Source organism: Sprattus sprattus (genome assembly GCF_963457725.1).
Source record: "Sprattus sprattus genome assembly, chromosome: 7".
Classification (NCBI taxonomy): Eukaryota; Metazoa; Chordata; class Actinopteri; order Clupeiformes; family Clupeidae; genus Sprattus; species Sprattus sprattus.
Window position 1 is genome coordinate 12,366,680 of NC_137926.1, and position 15,557 is coordinate 12,382,236.

General features: G+C 44.1%; 2 protein-coding genes across 2 annotated transcripts in view; one reads left to right on the plus strand and one right to left on the minus strand.

The window, feature by feature from the left end:
• The window catches only part of acanb (aggrecan b), a gene marked incomplete at both ends in the record, with an annotated part of 8,810 nt that extends 1,064 nt beyond the window's left edge, over window positions 1–7,746 (plus strand). The window contains 15 exons of the mRNA XM_080842630.1: window positions 616–790; window positions 961–1,088; window positions 1,194–1,487; window positions 1,713–2,018; window positions 2,491–2,665; window positions 2,845–2,972; window positions 3,540–3,833; window positions 4,032–4,127; window positions 4,404–5,630; window positions 6,237–6,350; window positions 6,589–6,747; window positions 6,840–6,922; window positions 7,076–7,220; window positions 7,383–7,565; window positions 7,667–7,746. Coding sequence (XP_080698756.1) covers window positions 616–790; window positions 961–1,088; window positions 1,194–1,487; window positions 1,713–2,018; window positions 2,491–2,665; window positions 2,845–2,972; window positions 3,540–3,833; window positions 4,032–4,127; window positions 4,404–5,630; window positions 6,237–6,350; window positions 6,589–6,747; window positions 6,840–6,922; window positions 7,076–7,220; window positions 7,383–7,565; window positions 7,667–7,746 — 3,587 coding nt within the window. The remainder of the gene's footprint in view (window positions 1–615; window positions 791–960; window positions 1,089–1,193; window positions 1,488–1,712; window positions 2,019–2,490; window positions 2,666–2,844; window positions 2,973–3,539; window positions 3,834–4,031; window positions 4,128–4,403; window positions 5,631–6,236; window positions 6,351–6,588; window positions 6,748–6,839; window positions 6,923–7,075; window positions 7,221–7,382; window positions 7,566–7,666) is intronic.
• A 2,690-nt stretch (window positions 7,747–10,436) lies between these two features.
• Window positions 10,437–13,967, minus strand: hapln3 (hyaluronan and proteoglycan link protein 3). The gene is made up of 5 exons (XM_080842718.1): window positions 13,790–13,967; window positions 13,002–13,167; window positions 12,182–12,553; window positions 11,585–11,887; window positions 10,437–11,479 (listed from the first exon to the last, which is right to left on the minus strand). Exons 2-5 carry the CDS (start codon window positions 13,129–13,131, stop codon window positions 11,193–11,195), a joined length of 1,092 nt encoding a protein of 363 aa, XP_080698844.1. The 5' UTR covers window positions 13,132–13,167; window positions 13,790–13,967; the 3' UTR covers window positions 10,437–11,192.
• Between the last annotated feature and the right edge of the window lie 1,590 nt (window positions 13,968–15,557).

Below are 15,557 nucleotides of genomic sequence, written 5' to 3' on the forward strand. Positions count from 1 at the left end.
ATCAGTTAACAAATAGCATTGGGAACAGTTGGGTCTTTAGTCTAGATTTGAAACTGGTTACAGTTGGAGCACATTTGGTGTCGTCAATGTCATTGTCATTTCGTTTTTATGCTCCCAGCCTTTGGAATTCTCTAGCGAACCTAAGAATGACTGAAACTGTGGACCCCTTTAAGGGAGATCTTCAGACATAACTCTTTAATCTTGCCTATTATTCTATTTGATAGTTATTGTAGTTCTGTGGTCTGTAATGGCTCTGTAATACATCTGTATGTGTGTGCTTTGTAATATGTCTGCACTTCACACTTCACTTCCCTTGTGTCAATGACAAATAGAATAGAATAGAATAGAATAGAACAGAAAAGAAAAGCCTTTATTATCATTGTATTCGCATACAACAAACTTTGGAGTGCTGCTCCTGTTGGTGCGACGAAGGACACCATACAACACAACAACAACATATAACACAACTATATTACAACTATCTAAAAACAGTACGAATAGCTTAAGAAATATATATAAAGAGACATACACGTGTCCATGACAAATATGGACATACACGTGTCATTAACATGCTTGATTCTGTGACCTGATGTTTCTCCTCTTGCCTATGTGAAGGCATTGTGTTCCACTACCGAGCCATCTCCACCCGCTACACTCTAACGTTTGAGAAGGCCAAGGCTGCGTGCATCCAGAACAGCGCTCTTATTGCCACCCCAGCTCAGCTCCAAGCTGCCTATGATGATGGATTCCACCAGTGTGATGCGGGTTGGTTGGCTGACCAAACAGTCAGGTAACGTGGATCTGTAAAGTACACCATATATCGATAAGTAAGATAAGATAATTCAGCACTTATCTTGTAGAATCTCGTAGAAGTCACATGTATCTGTCATATGCAAATACCATAGCAGCACTGTGCAGAGCCAGAGCACTAAACATTATGTTTCAACATTTATCCCCCAGGTATCCAATTCATGAGCCCCGAGAGGGTTGTTTTGGAGACAAAGAGGACTTCCCTGGTGTTCGCACCTACGGCGTGAGAGATGTCAATGAGACTTATGATGTGTACTGCTTTGCAGAGAAAATGTCAGGTATTTGACAGTGAACACATTTGCACATTTGTAAATTTAGTTTGGTTGTGATGTTTTTTAAATGTACCTGCATATTCTCTTTGTGGTTCCCCATGTCTGCTCTAGGCAAGGTCTACTACTCCATGTCTGTCGAGAAGTTCACCTTCATGCAAGCAGGTGACCAATGCGCCAACCTAGGGGCCCGATTGGCCACCACTGGGGAGCTCTACCTGGCTTGGCAGGGTGGTATGGACGTCTGCAATGCAGGCTGGTTGGGTGACAGAAGTGTGCGTTATCCAATCAACATCGCCCGTCCTCAGTGTGGTGGTGGGCTACTGGGAGTACGCACTGTTTACCTGTTCCCAAACCAGACCGGCTTCCCCTATCCTGACTCCCGATATGATGCCATTTGTTTTGAAGGTAAATCCACTATTGTAATAGTCCAAATTTGGCAATACGTTCTATGTCTCGAAAAGGGCATGGGACATTGGGATTTGGTTCATTTTGAGAGCAAACCTGTTGGACTTGTTGAGCATAAGCTCTTTGGATCTGCATCACTCCCTTTAGCCCTCAACTTCCATATCTAATCGTTGTGTTCAATGGTTGAGATTAAATCATTTGTAAATAATGTTGTACTTCCTGCAGAAGGTGAGGAGGAGGTTTCTGCTTCGCCATCTCCGTTCCCAGAACCAGGGCACAGCACAACGGAGGGGCACAGTACAACAGAAGGAAACCTGAGTGTGGCCACCGTCACCTCTAGCCCTGCACTCTACCCCATCCAGACCACGACCGAGGGGGAGCTCCTTGGGTCACCCGACGAGCCCACAGAGATGCCCCTGCCCTACCCTCCAACTAGCACATTCCCCGGCACTGTCACGGAAGAGGTCATCACCAAGGCTACCGCTCACCCGGATGTGAGCGTGGAGCGTCCTAAGGAGAATGTCACTGCAGGTTGGTGACAATAACTGCTTGTCTTGAGATAAGATTTAGTTGCTTTTGAGAACCAAGGCTTATTTTTTAAGACAAGCCCATATTGTGCTGAGGTTCAGGTTTTGGCACCACCAAGAGCTGTGTACGATCAGTTGGACGCCAAAACCTACTGGATATGTTCAGTTCTATATAGTAAATGTATTAAACTTTTCAGGAGTCCTGCTACTTAAACGTGATGTGGTATGAAATTTAAGTGCATGTTAAAAGATAAAGAAGACTGACTGAGAAATTCCTTAAACATTTAACACATAGTGATTCTGCAAAGGAAACAGTGAAATGGATGAAAACCAGGTGAATCTGATGAGAGCCATGGGACAAGCTTGCCAACATACAAATACATAATCTCTCTCTCTCTCTCTCTCTCTCTCTCTCTCTGTCTCTCTCCGTCCCTCTATCTATGACCTTCTTTGCCTCTCTCTCTCCCTCTCTGTAGGTGTGGTGTTCCACTACCGTTCTGGCTCCAGGCGTTATGCCCTGACTTTTGTTGAGGCCCAGCTGGCTTGCCACAGTCAGGGTGCTGTCATGGCCAGTCCCCAGCAGCTCCAGTCAGCCTATGAGGCAGGCTTCCATCACTGCGCTGCCGGCTGGATAGATGACCAGACCGTCAGGTTAGTCATCTAACACTGGACATTCTTCATTCCCCAAATCCCAAAGAATTCTAAATACCGCGTAAATTAAGGCAAATACGTCAACATGTCAACTTCACAAGATGCATTGCGAATCAGTCGAATGTATATAGTATATTGGTTGTATGTAATGTCATGACATTAATGTGTTCTTCGTTCAGGTACCCTATTGTAAACCCAAGGGCCAAATGCTCTGGAGACAAAGAGCAGCTGCCTGGTGTTCGCTCATATGGCTTTAAGGATGCCAGGGAACACTTTGACGTCTACTGCTACATGGATCGGCTGAGGGGTAAGAAGCACTGGCCTCGCGATTTCTTACTGGGAAACCCAAACCTGGTTTCAACCGTGAAATCCTCTGTATTTCTCATTATAAAACAATTGGGTTCTATTGCGTTATTTAGCTGTTTCTGATTGGACGAGAGACGTTCCATGCCATGGATTATCCCAAAACAACCCAACGGGGACTTTTCACAGCTAATAATAAATCACTCCGCGATGAAACATTCTATAGCACATTGATGATAACCGTTTATTCAAAATTCTTATAATTCCAAACCAAGACGTTGACAATGGAACTATTTTTTGTTGAGGAGAAACAATGGCGAAATTAAAACATTTTTAATCAATAACTTCGCGTTGAAATGTTAATTGGTTGACTATAGAATTGTTTCATAAAAGCAATATAGCACGTGTGGGAGTTGGTTAGGTAAGGGATAATCCCACATGTGTTGTTGCCTACGCCACTCGTTGGCTACGGCCGAACACCACCCGTGGGATTATCCCTTACCTACCCTACTCCCACTCGTGCTATATTGCTTAAATATTCCACTCATGTTTGACCTCTCTCTTTTCTCAGGTGAGGTCTTCCATGTCAGCTCTCTGTCTGGCTTCACGTACTACGAGGCCATATCTTACTGCAGGAGGCAGAATGCCACACTAGCCTCCACTGCTGAGTTGTACGCTGCCTGGAACCAGGGCATGGACAGCTGCCAGCCTGGTTGGCTGTCTGACCGCAGTGTCCGGTATCCTATCCGCACCCCAAGACAAAACTGCGGTGGAGGAAGAGTTGGGGTTCACACCATTTATGTGTACCCAGGCCAGGCCGGCTTCCCCAGCCCTTACTCCAGATATGACGCCTACTGCTACAGAGGTAGGACCAACAAAGTGAGCCAAAAGTAATTTGAATGAAATTCTACAAATCCTACAAGATAGATAGTTTAATATGTTATGAAATTAGCCGTGGATATTGTTTATGATAGCTTTTTAATGGAAATTCATTGACATTTTCGTGACATTTTTGTGACATTTTTGTGGCATTTTTGTGACTGGTTGTGTTTTGCCTCTGTAGCTGACCTGTCCAGACTGATCTCTGAGGGCCGATTGGACGCAACTCAGACGGGTGTGGAATTGAACATGACCAGCATCACAGCTCTTCTGAGGCCTGGTACAGTGCATAAGCTCAGTCTTGATTGATTTATTTATTTAGGCCTCGGAAGACACATTGAGGAATAACATCCTCATTTTCAATGGTGCCGAGGGTACAATGAGCGTTAATACATTGGAAAAAATTTAAAATATATAATATAAATAATATAAATATGCAAATAAAATAGTCAAGTAGTACAAGGGAACGATCATAGTCTTGCATCTGGATAACTAAATGTGCGCTGAAAGCATATTTATATGCCTTTGTACATGTTTGGTCCTTGTTGTCCTGCAGTGCGTCCGACCATCTCTCCCATTTTCGTGGACATATCTGGCTCTGGAGACATGTCTGGAGACACGTCCGGGGATGTCAGCGGCAGACCGAGTGGAGAGGAGTCTGGTTCGGGTGTCGGTGGGTCTGGCATCTCTGCGAGTTTCCAGGGCAGCGGTGATCGGCTCTCGGGCGATGGCTCTGCGTCTGGCGCTCCTGAAGAGGCAGTGGAGGGCAGCACAGTCACCTTCTCCACAGACATGACCTCTGGAGACATCAGTGGCGATCACTCAGGAAAGGCGGAGGAGAGCGGCTCAGGCGTCACGGACTTCCACTCAGGGTACCTGAGCGGAGGGGAGAGCGGCAGCTCCATGGTCATCCTGGTAGATGGGCAGCTGGTTGACCAGTCCATCACCCCGACATTAGTAGAACACGAGTTCGGCAGGGGAGCTATCGACCTCGGCTCAGGGTTCCCCAGCGGCTCAGGGTTCCCCAGTGGCTCAGGGTTTCTGAGCGGAGAGGAGAGTGGCAGCTCCATGGTCATCCTGGTAGATGGGCAGCTGGTTGACCAGTCCATCACACCGACATTAGTAGATCACGAGTTCGGCAGGGGAGCTATAGACCTCAGCGGCTCAGGATTCCCCAGTGGCTCAGGGTTCCCCAGCGGAGACGTCAGTGGATCTGCCTCCGGTCTCCCAGATCTGACCTTCGTTGACCACAGTCTGATCGACCAGACTGGGAGAAGCCAGGAGGAGCAGGAGGAGCAGGAGTTGTCCGGCGTTCAGCCCAGTGGCTTTGGCTCAGCGTATCCCTCAGGCTTCTCGTCCGGGGCTTCTGGTCACGAAGACAGGGACGGGGTCATCCTAAAGGAGGATGAGGTGTTCGAAGTGAAGGAGGGATCCAGAGGGATGGAGGAGCAAGGTCAAGGGTCGACGGAGGCCAGCGGATATGAGACTGGAAAACTCTCCATAGAGTTGCCCCCTGGCTACACGCACGAGCAGTACACGAAGGAGTTCATGAGTGGAAGAGCGAGTGGTCATGACGTCGAGGTGATTCCCACCACGATCTGGATAGAGCCGGAAATGTTCCCGACGACCTGGGCCGATGTCACTACAGAGCCTCCTGTCACCACCTCAAGCACCAGTGCCAGTACCACCAGTGCCAGTACCACCACGGTGTCCAGCATCACTACGGCATCTTCTCTGCCACTGCAGACACCAGCACTTGTGGAGGAACCAGCAGTTGAAGATGGTAAAGATGAAAAGCTGCTTGATATTCCTTCTTCTCAAACATTACTATTATTAGGGCCGAGGCACACCTGTAGAACAATGATTTGAACAATTAAGTTATTGAAGATGAAAACACAGTTTTTGAGTATTTCATAGTGTTATACAAGGCTTTTCTGTGGTGCAACACATGTGTTCAGCTATAAGCGTGAATATAAGCTTCCTAAATTCACTCAGAAATTCCGATGTAATGGCTATGCAACTACAGTGTGAGTATTGTTTCCTTGGTTGTCTCACTTATAATATTATGAACACTACATTAGTGAAGTATCTATGTGCAGTCTTTAGCTACTACTACCTCCCAAATTAGCATACTTTTAAAGAACATAATACCTCTGTCCAAAACACATTTTCTTGAGAAAACATAAACATGGCAAGGGTGGAATTTATTTCACCCTCAAAAACACCTTACCTGACTATATTTACTTGTACGCACTATTTAGCTTGCCTTAGATGCTTTGTTCAACTGATTTTGTCTGATTTTGCATAAGCATTTTTCGGTTTGTTTTTAGGCTGATAACTAATGCTTGTATTGATTTTCCTATATCTTGGCTCTATCGTCCCCTTCTAGGCGAAGCTGACCCTTGCCAGCCCAACCCCTGTGGCTCTGGTACATGTTCACTCCAGGACGGTGCTGTAGTGTGCCAGTGTCCTCCAGGACAGACAGACGATAACTGTATCACACGTAAGTCGTAATGTGGAAAAAAAACAAATTAATCGTTGTGTGTAATTTAACATTGATTGAATATAACCCTCTTATTTTCTAGCCAGGGTACAATAAGGCATGACTTTTGTCACAGCAGTGTCAAGCTAGCTTTTAAAAATGGCCAGCAATCGCCTTAGTGACTGATGTGTGATGCATGAAGATATTTCTTGTGTTTTATGTCAATTTTTTAAATGTGGGTCTTTGTTGGTGTGCATAGCACCGCAGGGATGTGAGCAGGGCTGGGAGGAGTTCAGGGGGAACTGCTACCTGCACTTCTCCGAGCGTGAGACCTGGAGCAGTGCTGAGCAGCGCTGTCAGGAGCTGAACTCTCACCTGGTCAGCATCACGTCCCAGGAGGAGCAGGAGTTTGTGAACTGTGAGTAGGGCGACAAGTATACACTACTGTTTCGTGTATCTGCTTAGGGGGGTGCTTGAGCTCTCATGTTTGCTTGTCTCTGCTGTACCCAGCCAATGCACAGGACTACCAGTGGATCGGCCTCAATGACCGGGATCAACAGAACGAGTTTAGGTGGACGGACAGGACTCCTGTGGTAAGCCCTCCAGAATGATCATCATGGAGTCAGTGAACAATCTTTAGTAATTGATAATGTCGTATAGTTCTTTTTTGTGTGTATTTTTTGTTTTTCTTTGGTTTTTTTTTGTTGTTTTCATAACAAATATGCTGATGTTGCATTCACTGACAGAACTTTGAGAATTGGAGACCAAACCAGCCAGACAACTACTTCAATGCCGGAGAAGACTGTGTGGTCATGATTTGGCACGAGGACGGCCAGTGGAATGATGTTCCCTGCAACTACCACCTGCCCTTCACCTGCAAGAGTGGGCCTGGTAAGTGGTCAAATCTTCACTCGCTATATCCTCTATGCACAAGGCTGACGAAATGACAGCTGAACCTTGTTTAGAACCCTTATCGATCAGCATTATCATAAAAGTATGTAAGGCTATATGTCCTCTCTTATAGCTATGTGCTGTTTGTATCCCTCTCAATAGTCATGTGCTCTTCGCCTCCTGAAGTGGAGAATGCCAGATTGTTGAGCAGCCCTAGGCATCGCTACCCTGTCAACTCCATAGTGAGTTACAAATGTAACGGTGGCTTCACACAGCAACACCAGTCTGTGGTGCGCTGCATGTCTGACGGACAATGGGAGGAGCCACAAGTGGAGTGTATAGCCAGTGAGTTTATACCATTCAACTAAGTCCATCAATGTTTTTTTTTTTTTTTTCATATGGAATGTTCAGATAACTAAACATTTTTGTGTCCCTTACACCCTCAGCTGATAATACCAACATCAGACTAAGAAAACGATCCCTGAAGCGGCAGTCTAAAGCGGTCAGCAGGCGGAAGCACCTCTAAACAGGACAGAAGGGAAAAACATTAGGGAAAAAAGGATTTTGTTGATAAAAGAACCCCGGTACACAAGACATTTTTGTCTGAAAAAAAAAAACACATAAGAAAGATTGCCCACTTTATATAAACATTGTCAAACATTAGGTTTTGGCTAATTAGGTTTCTAAGTGTTACTTTGTAATGAATAAACACAGGAGTAGGTTAAGGACTATGGTGCCATAGCTCAAAAAAGAGACAGTGTCACTGTTGGGTTCATTTGACCAATGTAAGCATTTAGAACTGCTCTTCCATTCAGAACCATAATTTGTATTGATTAAGAGACAGAAAGAAACTCCTCCAGAAAGCTCTACAGTAACACTTTTGCTATCAAAGACAAAAGGCTTCCTTGACTACCACCCATTATTATGAGAAGATTATTAGGGTTTTTTTTATTTGTAAAGTTTAGTATTTTCTTTTGTTTGTTTTCAGTGTTTGTTTTTCTCTTTCACTTCACCTCAGAGAGTACAGATATCTGTCCCTGAGAAAACACAAACCCAAAAGTCCCTATAAGCCCTGCCAGTGGGATCCAACAAAAGACTGTCTTAGTTTTAGAAGGAGCAACTAAGATTGTGGTCATTCAGATCAGTCATTTAGTTCTTCTAAATGATGATATCTGACCTGTTACAGATTTCGCTTTGTGGCGTATAACACCTTAGTTCCACAAGTGACCACAGCCACACTACCTATGTGTAATTTAATGTTAAGTCTTAAAGCCATTTCTTTTAAATGGTTCAAACGATCCCTGGTTGTGATAAAAGTAGGGTTTTCTTCTTCGTATGGAGGCGACCTTTGACCTGTGACATTTACTGTGAATGCCTTTTGGCCTGAAAGATGGTACTAAAGCATGTGTAATAACGTAATGAACACAATTTTGGCCTATTGGCAGATTTGATACTACCGACCGATTAGAAACATTCGCCTTGAAACATCTGTTGGTTCTATATGACAACTGTGTTAGACGTAATGGACTGTACAGTAGAAAACATTCTGTCAAAACGTTGGTGTCTAAAAACTGTCGCAATATCATCACTGTCTAACCCTTGAAATAAATATTTGGCACCCAATTTATTGTATAATAGCATGATAATTTATGATCCTGGGGTGAAAAAAAAAAATATATGTGAGATAAATTTATGTGAGATAAATGTCTTGCGTATGTTGACCTTTCCAAAACTGACCAGATAGGATCCATATGCATGTCTCTGAGAATGTATGTTGATGTGAGCTAAATAAGATTGTATTGGGTATGTGTGCAAAGGGGTGCATGCGTGCTGTGCATGCATAGGTGTGTGTGCGTGTGCTAGTGTGTGTTAGTGTGTGTGTGTGTGTCTGTGTGTGAGTGTGTGGGTATGTTCCAGTCCTTCTTAAGCACAAACCAAATGTGATTCAGTATGTGCTGTAAATGTGTGCTTTTATGTTTGATGAAAGACCCTGGTTTGAGACGAAAAAACAAATAAAAGTTTGAATACCAATCTTTCTGCTCAGTAACTAGATTTGGTAGATTAATGTTGGTGAATGTGATTTTGAAACATAATACTAAAATCAACATGTCTTCTATTCCATCATATTCATTGACGTTGTATTTCACTTTTTATGCATTTTATGTTTCGATAACTGCAAATCAAGTATAGAGAAAACATGCATTTATTCGGGCCTGTAGAGTGCCTTAGTACTTGCCAAATATTTAGCTACAAAAATAATTAATTTTGCATCGCAAATAACTAAATGTGCATCGCTGACAGATTTTATAAAGAACCTGTAATTCAATTAAGAGTATCTTTGATTCAGTAAGACCTTTTAAATTCAATGTGCGTCACTCTACAGTATATATCAACAACCTGATGACACATCCCAGAAGTCCTGGGCACAAATTCACCATTTAGTGTATTTTTACCCCTGGCATCTAAAATGCAAAAAAAAAGAGACGACACAAAAAAAAAGCTGCATGAATATCCCTCTCATGGCGTACAGTAAGCACTTTCATACGGGGCTGGGGTGGGGGGCAGGCTCCACCGGTGAACACAAGTGTCTTTTCATGCCCCTCCTCAGGCCAACAGCCGTGTTTGGTAAGCAGGTGTAAATAGGACGTGTCTTAGGCTCAGAGGGATCATAAACTTTCTGTTTGCATTGCAAAAGGTTGGGGGGGGCTTAAACCCTCCTGTCTTCTCTCTCTCTCTCTCTCTCTGTCTCTCTCTCTCTCTCTCTCTCTCTTTCTCTCTCACCCCCTAAACTTTCCCCTCAGACGGTGTGGCGCTTGTTTAAGGGCTCAGTTTCACACTAATAGTGGCCATGTTGTGTATAGGAAACCCATTTCTCCCCTCTTCCCCAGGACCCTTCGTCTTCTGTCAGGGGTCAGAGGGGTTCTTATCGGAAAGTGCCGCCACCTTGTGGCAGATGTGTGTAAACCGCTGCTCCGCTGAGTCATCATTTTAAAACCTGAGAGTATTCAGTAGATGGAGTTTGTAGATGTAGCATATCAACTTAAATGATGCCTTAAATTGTGTTTTCTAAACTCTCCCTAAAAAAGTTTCACCAACAACTCATGCCTGTGAAGAGGGATACATGGTGACATGATTCATGTAGACATAAACTAGGAAACTGCTTCCTCAGTTGCACAAAGTATTTCCACTGGCTTCCACAGCAGCACTGGGGTTTTATTGTGCCACTCTTGTTGGCTTTCATTTCCAGATTTTCAGAAACAACAACAAATGAATACTCATCAACATAATATTTCAAAAGTAACTAGAGGAATAAAAACAACACAAAATCTACTTCCTGAGTCATTCACCATCACAGTGCAACCAAACCTACAAATGAGAGGTGGTTGTATCTGGGGATCACCACAGACCAGGTGACAAGGCTTTCTGTGGCTCAGATAGTAGACACTTAAGTGGTTTAGGTAGTAAGGGTACAAATGTTCAATACAAATACTTGTGGTGGATGCTGACATACATACATTATAGTATAAAATGATTTTCAAGGTGATAGGATCACACTGCATGTGACGGTTAAGAATGTAAAAAAAAAAGTCCTAAAGATCAAATGTGTATTGAGCCAAGTGAGGTTTGATTCCCCTTGATTTTATGTGAGCCCTAAACATATGTATATGTGTAGTTTACCATGTAATAAACATAAAAGGATCCTTATTTGATCCATTATCATATCGTCATCATTTAATAATAAACATAACGTGATTTAAAGAGACTCAAAGTTAATTAAACCATGTTTAAATGACTGGTATGCCATCAGAAGCAAGGATGACTTGTCCAAAAAAATGTGTTTCATCAGAGGTGACGCTACGAGGTCACGTCCTGAGGGATTCAGCAAAGAGTAGCTCCCAAATGACGATATAGTGTTGAACTGCAGAGTTTATGGTAGCATGCACTGCCAGACCCATTAGAACAGGCCCATGTTTACCAAAGTGGTGCGTAGCAGTAAACACCGTGCTTCTGGCGGTGTGGGGGATAACCAAAAGTGCGCACCCCTGGTTTCTCTGGACCGCAGTTTGGACGGGGTCTAGTAATGGGGTAGCGCACACTCTCGTCTGCCAGCCAGCCCGCGTCACAGATGTCCAGCCCCAGGAACCTCCAAGCAGCGTACAGCTGCCCCACTTTGGCAATCTCGCTGCCGGCATCCAGACAGGCCTGCACTGCCTCTGTGAAGTTCACCTTCGGGAGTGCATCCAGGAAGTAGACAGTGCCTAGGATTAAACAGAGCAGTCAAGCATAGGCTGTTAATGTCACATGTTACATGTGATTGGGTCAGTTATGTGCCTTTGCCATCCAGTACTACAATCATCTGCTACCTCTGAGGGAGGCAGTGAAGCAGAAGGCATCAAAACGGTCAAGGTGTTGATGGCGTGGGCCGTAGCTGCGGACGCCAGGGGCCATGTCAGAACCTCCGCAGGCCTCTCTTGGTGTGGACACAGGGTACTGTGCTGTGCCGTCAGCCAGCCACCCTGCATTGCACCAGTCAAGCCCCTCTTCCCAGGCAGCAAAGAGCTGGTCAAATGTGGCCAGTGTTGCACCCTGCTCCTCACACACCTGCTTGGCCTTGTGGAAGTTCAGCTGGTAGCGCCCCCTGGAGGAGTAAAAGGGGAACACCACCCCTGAGAAGAGAGGGTTAGTTAAGTCTTTTACTCTTGTTTTATTAAGATTTGTTGATCTGTCATGCCTTGACAAATAATGTCCATATTTGTTTTCCTGACTAACAAGAAGAAAAGAAGATGTTTAAACCTATATTTGTTTACAGGCTAATGCTTGCGGTGAGAGGAGCAGATCCTTTCAATTGTGGATTCAGCTAGTGAGTATAAAGTGAGTTTAACAAAACATGAACATAAATAGCCTATACTTTGTCGTGTAACTAAAATGTTCGTGTTATTCCTATGGATTCATAAGGATACCTCGGAATTCTAGCCCAACCGTGACGCTCTCATCCTCAAGTCCGTCGATCACTTCACAGCGGTAGAGGCCAATATCATCCACGTTTAGAGAATTGATAACTAGGGATGCATCCCCAGGGGCATCTCGGCGTAGGCGCACGCGTCCCCGAAAGCCACCATAACTCCGGTGACGTGTTCCTATGGCCACAAAAACGTCCTCCTCCGGACTCCCATCAGTCGTAGGCAGCCGAAACCACTTAACCCTGGCCCGACGAGGTGTGTTAACCTCAGGCACATATCGGTAGTGACAGGGCAGAGTGGCATTGCTGCCCTGAACAGCAGCCACCGTGTGCCTCGGACTCTCCACATGAAGGCGCACTCCGCTGAAGAATACTGCAACATGGAAACAACGTCACATCCACGTACAATTAATGGAGAATTAAGTAGATGAAATGATAGACGTGTTCTCTGCATAGACGTACAATAATAAGGCTGCATCAAAACAAATCATTGTGATGGACTATATACTCTTAACGTCTTCACAATGCATTTCACGATAACTATGCCTACATAATCAATGTTCTTGAATGAAATTGGACATTTACATGATGTCTAATTATCGGATAGGCTATGCAATATATTTCACTGTATAAGAAGATCGTCATAAGAACGAATAAGTCTGCTAGTCTGGAATATGCCGGGGAGTCTGGCAGTTGCAGCTGTTACTTTATGTGTACGACGGCTTAAACAGATGTAACCTATAGCCCCCTGTAGTATATTTGAGGAAATGTGTCCATCTCTTACACCTGCCAACTGAACAAAATGAGCTTATGTTGCCTACTCTCTCCATTGCCTTCGCCGTTCATTGCGCCTTGGTAGTAGAAGCCGTTGCCATATCTGGGTGATGCTTCGCTGGGGTAGAGCAAATGAAGCCAAATGACCACCAGGTGACGTGATATCCACATGTTCATCCTTTCAACCTGATACCTGTAAGTTATCTGTGAGGACTGACAGGACCACACAAAATTGGTGTAAGGATCTGGACCTGATGGGATATTTGTATGCTTATGCATGTTAACGAATGATTACGTGATACAGAATGTTCGTTGAGCAACCAAGTCACAGATGCCAAGTTAATCAAGTGCAGATGAAGTAAATTAACAGATGGTGTCACTGCATTTCGTAAGTCTGTATATCAGTAAGAAGACAGTGATCTATCCAGCGTGTGTGGTGTGGTTTAAAATGTAGCTTATATCGCATATTGAGTCATACGGAAACTTTCCCTTTGGGTTCATTTCCAGTTGTGTTTATCATGCGTGCTTTCTAAATGCTTTCATCTGCGACTACGCATGTCGCTTAATAGATGGAAACATGCGCACGTTTTTGAAAGTTGGATTTGAATCCCCTTAAAACTAAATTAGTTTCTAAAATAAATGACCTATTCTATGACGGAAAATTCACTTGCTATCAGACTGGACCACACTATATACAAACATGTATTTGTGAGTTTCTTCAATGGCTATCGGCTGCTTCAACATAGTAGCCTACATTTGCAGGGGTTGATACAATTGTCTATGGGCATAATTATAAAATCCCGCAATAACTCTATTTCAAAAAATGGTTACTCACTGTTTCTTTCAAAACTCAAGTCCACGAAGGCGTCCTCCTACTGCGATGGCTTTGCGGTCCTTTATGTGTGTATGATGAACCAGATCACTGTGCCCACCCTTGCCTTTTTATTGATATTTACGCGAAATACGAGGAGTGACGTCATTTAAGAGAGGCATCCCCTTTGAACTTCACTGTTTTACCGTCTCCAGAACAAACTCTCAACTGTCTCGTCTGGTGTCTGTGTTTCGTTTGGATAACATTGCGTGCGCACCACAAAGTGTTTAACTTTGGTCTAGTCGTGAGAAGTTTTTTGATTGTTTATTCAAAAAAGACAGCAAGAAACCAAACGGCTGACTGCTGAGACAACATAACCTTGATTCCAGTGAATGTGCGTTCTTCTAAAGCCCCAGTTGAGGCACTATAATAAAGTTGCAGTGTGTTGTTGACCTGAAATAGAACACTGAAAGGATACGCATTGGAGGACTGAAATAACACAATCGGTGGAAGGAAAGCTGATAAACAAATTCCACTTTTCCTTAGAGATCTTTGGAAGGTCTCAATTTTCCAGAGCAGAAGACGGAAAAGTGGTGGTAATCTATAGATAGCTGTTCAGAGGTTCAATGTTTTCCGAACTCTATCACATGCTATCCCGAGATTAGATGCGTGTCCACTCGCACTCCACCTATCCTACATGTACACAAGCGCCAACACTCTCTAAATCCGTGCGGTTTCCTATGGGTGACCCTACACCTGCTGTTTTTTTAGTAAAGCTGTTTGTAGTTTTTACTCGCAAAACAGCAGTGGTCCATGTGCCTTTCTGTCAGCTCAGCGACGCGGAAAAAGCTGTTACGCGGCCTTTGGAATGGACAGGATGTAAGGTTAACTTTCTAGACTTCTCTCCAGCAAATGCCGAGCATACCCCTGTTTTCTCTTCTCAATAACTGGCGTAGCTAAGGTGTGGCAGGTAAGGCACGTGCCCTGGGCGCCACTTGAAGGGAGGTGTCACTGAGCACTGAGTGTCTCTTAAAGTCAGGCAAACCATACTTGAAGAGTGCAAAAAACACTTTCTTCAGATGTATTTCCTTAACACCCTTGGACTAAAACGGAGACATGTTTTGTCATTTCAGCAATTACTTATTATGCTCTTCCGTATGGAGTAGACTATGAGTTCTGTACGTCCCGTGCTTGTCAGAGCTCATTAGCACCTGATGGCAATATTTGAGTCCTGCTATTTTTGATCTGATATTATGATAAAAGTTATCTAAAGGATGGGTGTCCGACGTTTGGACAGAGGCGTTATTTCAGTGCCTGCCACAGGCGCTATTTTCCCCTTGCCTAGATAGGCAACGCCCCTGTTCTAAACTGCTCGAATTCCTTGACTGGTTTTCCGTCACTGAGAGTCACTTGTCTGGAGAACACAGACCCATTAGCGCTATGTTTGAAGCTCGTTGTGAGTCCGTTCCCAAGATACAGATGAAAGCTCCTGCCTGAGGACAAGAATACCAGCGTTGTACGTATGGGCGAGGGTCAGGGACTATATTCTCTGTCAAATAAATCACTATTTACTGCAGCTATTATGGTAAACCATTCTTTGAGCTTATAAAAGTTGTGGTACAATGTAAACAGTGTCCTCAAAAGAAGGTGAACATTTTTCAATTAGTGAGAAACAAGCCTCGTTGCCTCTGGATGCTCTTACACAACGCACAGGATTTGAACAAAAGTGTGAAGTTATTAATTATGGTGTTTTCAGAGCATGTATAGTTCAGTGGGTAATATGGAATAAAAA